This window comes from Oncorhynchus masou, unplaced genomic scaffold, assembly GCF_036934945.1.
Source record: "Oncorhynchus masou masou isolate Uvic2021 unplaced genomic scaffold, UVic_Omas_1.1 unplaced_scaffold_1881, whole genome shotgun sequence".
NCBI classification, from domain to species: Eukaryota; Metazoa; Chordata; class Actinopteri; order Salmoniformes; family Salmonidae; genus Oncorhynchus; species Oncorhynchus masou.
The window spans coordinates 101616-104329 of NW_027008384.1; the positions used below are offsets into that span (position 1 = coordinate 101616).

At 44.0% G+C, this 2714-nt stretch overlaps 1 protein-coding gene across 1 annotated transcript; it reads right to left on the reverse strand.

Annotated features, from left to right (window-relative positions):
• Positions 1-1468: 1468 nt before the first annotated feature.
• On the reverse strand, positions 1469-2594 carry LOC135532477 (zinc finger protein 239-like). The gene has a single exon (XM_064959978.1). It carries the CDS (start codon positions 2592-2594, stop codon positions 1560-1562), a length of 1035 nt encoding a protein of 344 aa, XP_064816050.1. The 3' UTR covers positions 1469-1559.
• Positions 2595-2714: the final 120 nt, after the last annotated feature.

Genomic DNA, 2714 nt, shown 5'->3' on the forward strand with positions numbered 1-2714 from the left:
AGAATAATGTCTTTGTTCTGCATAGGCTATGCCTCCTTATTCCATGGCAGCAAAGAGAGTTTCTACAAGGAATTTAAGACCGTTGTAAAACCTGGAGTGGGCACAATATACACCCAAAAGGGCCATGTTGTGTCTTCCGCAATCTTGATGATTGAATTGGAGGCGTGCTTGGCCATATGGTTATGGGTGAACAGGGAGTACAGGAGGGGGCTGAGCACGCACCCTTGTGGGGCCCCAGTGTTGAGGATCACCAGGATGGTGGCCCGTCAGGAAGTCCAGGATGCAGTGGCACAGGGCAGGGTTCAGACACACAGCTTAAATATGAGCTTGGAGGGTACTATGGTGTTGAATGCTGAGCTATAGTCAATGAACAGTATTCTTACATAGGTATTCCTCTTGTCCAGATAGGATAGGGCAATGTGTAGAGTGATGGCGATTGCATCGTCTGTGGATCTATTGAGGCGGTAAACAAATTGAAATGGGTCTAGGGTGGCAGGTAAGGTAGACGTGATATGATCTTTGACTCATCTCTCAAAGCACTTGATGATGACAGAGGTGAGTGCTACTGGGCGATAGTCATTTAGTTCAGTTGCCTTTACCTTCTTGGGCACAGGAACAATGGTGGCAATCTTGAAGCATGTGGGGACAGCAGAATGGGAGAGATTGAATATGCCCATGAACACACCAGCCAGCTGGTCTGCTCATGCTCTGAGGACATGGCTCGGGATGCTGTCTGTGCTGGCAGCCTTGCGAGGGTTAACACTTTTAAATGTTTTACTCACGTTGGCCACGGAGAAGGAGAGCCCACAGTCCTTGGTAGCGGGCCGCATCGGATGGTACTGTTATCCTCAATGTGTGCAAAGAATGTGTGACAGGTGAGTTCTCAGCTCTTTCACTCTGAATATTCATATCAATGTCACTCTGAAATGGACCATCAATACCAGAGTTCTAGAGGACTATTTACATAATCAAACTACTTTGGTTACTACAGGATTACAATAATGTTCTACACTTTCTTCATTTGATCCAATTCAAGGTTGCCAATTATTTTATTAGATGATAATTAAGTGGAGTGACTAATCTTAGCTGGTCTGAGAGAACTGATGAGGCTTCTCGCCTTTATGTATACATTGGGCCATTTAAAAAGACACCAATCTGTAGAATCTCTTCTCACAGTCAGTGCAGTGATAAGGCTTCTCTCAAGTGTGTATCTGTTGGTGTGTTTTTACATTGCCCAATCGGGAGAAACTCTTGCTACATTAAGAGCAGACGTAAGGCTTCTCTCCTGTGTGTGTTCTCTGATGACCCTTTTAGCTCAGCTGTTTAAAAAAGAAATCTACAGTCAGATCAGTGGTAAGGCTTCTCTCCTTTATGTGTACCTTGGTGTCTTTTTAACTGGCCCATTCGAGAGAAACTCTTTCCACAGTCAGAGCAGGAGTAAGGCTTCACTCCTGTGTGTGTTCTCTGATGAACTTTTAGGTCAGTTGATGTTTTGAAGCATTTTACACAATCACAGCAGGAGTAAGGCTTCTCTCCTGTGTGTGTTCTCTGATGAACTTTTAGGTCAGTTGATGTTGTGAAGCATTTTCCACAATCAGAGCAGGAGTAAGGCTTCTCTCCTGTATGTATACGTTCATGTCTTTTAAGTGGCCCAGTCGAGAGAAACTCTTTCCACAGTTAGAGCAGGAGTAAGGCTTCACTCCTGTATGTATACGTTCATGTGTTTTTAAGTGGCCCAGTCGAGAGAACCTCTTTCCACAGTCAGAGCAGGAGTAAGAATTCACTCCTGTATGTGTACTTTCATGTGTTTTTAAGTCACCCAGTCGAGAGAAACTCTTTCCACATTCAGAGCAGGAGTAAGGCTTCACTCCTGTATGTATACGTTCATGTGTTTTTAGGTTTCCCAGTCGAGAGAAACTCTTTCCACATTCAGAGCAGGAGTAAGGCTTCTCTCCTGTATGTATACGTTCATGTGTTTTTAAGTGGCCCAGTCGAGAGAAACTCTTTCCACAGTCAGAGCAGGAGTAAGGCTTCACTCCAGTATGTATACGTTCATGTGTTTTTAAGTCGCCCAGTCGAGAGAAACTATTTCCACAGTCAGAGCAGGAGTAAGGCTTCTCTCCTGTATGTATACGTTCATGTGTTTTTAAGTGGCCCAGTCGAGAGAAACTCTTTCCACAGTCAGAGCAGGAGTAAGGCTTCACTCCAGTATGTATACGTTCATGTTTTTTTAAGTCGCCCAGTCGAGAGAAACGCTTTTCACAGTCAGAGCAGGAGTAAGGCTTCTCTCCTGTATGTATACGTTCATGTGTTTTTAAGTTGCCCAGTCGAGAGAAACTCTGTCCACAGTCAGAGCAGGAGTAAGGCTTCTCTCCTGTGTGTATTCTCTGATGAACTGTCAGAGACCTTGATGTCGTGAATCTCTTCCCACAGTCAGTACAGGGATACAGATTCTCTCCTGTGTGTATTTTAAGGTGTATTTTTAGCTTTGATAGAATTGGGAAAAATCTCCTCACAATGTGGGCAGTGGTAAGACCTCTTAGCAGGAAGATGACAGAGCTGTTTCTCTCTTGATGTAGAAAATGTCTCAACATGGTCTCCTGTGTGAACAACATCAGAAGAACCAGTCAGTTGGTGTGATATACAGTATATACACCCTCACATGTGTCAATATTTGAGTATATCTTTTCATGTGACAACACTGAAGAAATTAC

Bases quoted from the DNA above. Each gene is read 5' to 3' on its own strand.
- LOC135532477 (XM_064959978.1), bottom strand. From the start codon at position 2,594: ATGTTGAGACATTTTCTACATCAAGAGAGAAACAGCTCTGTCATCTTC.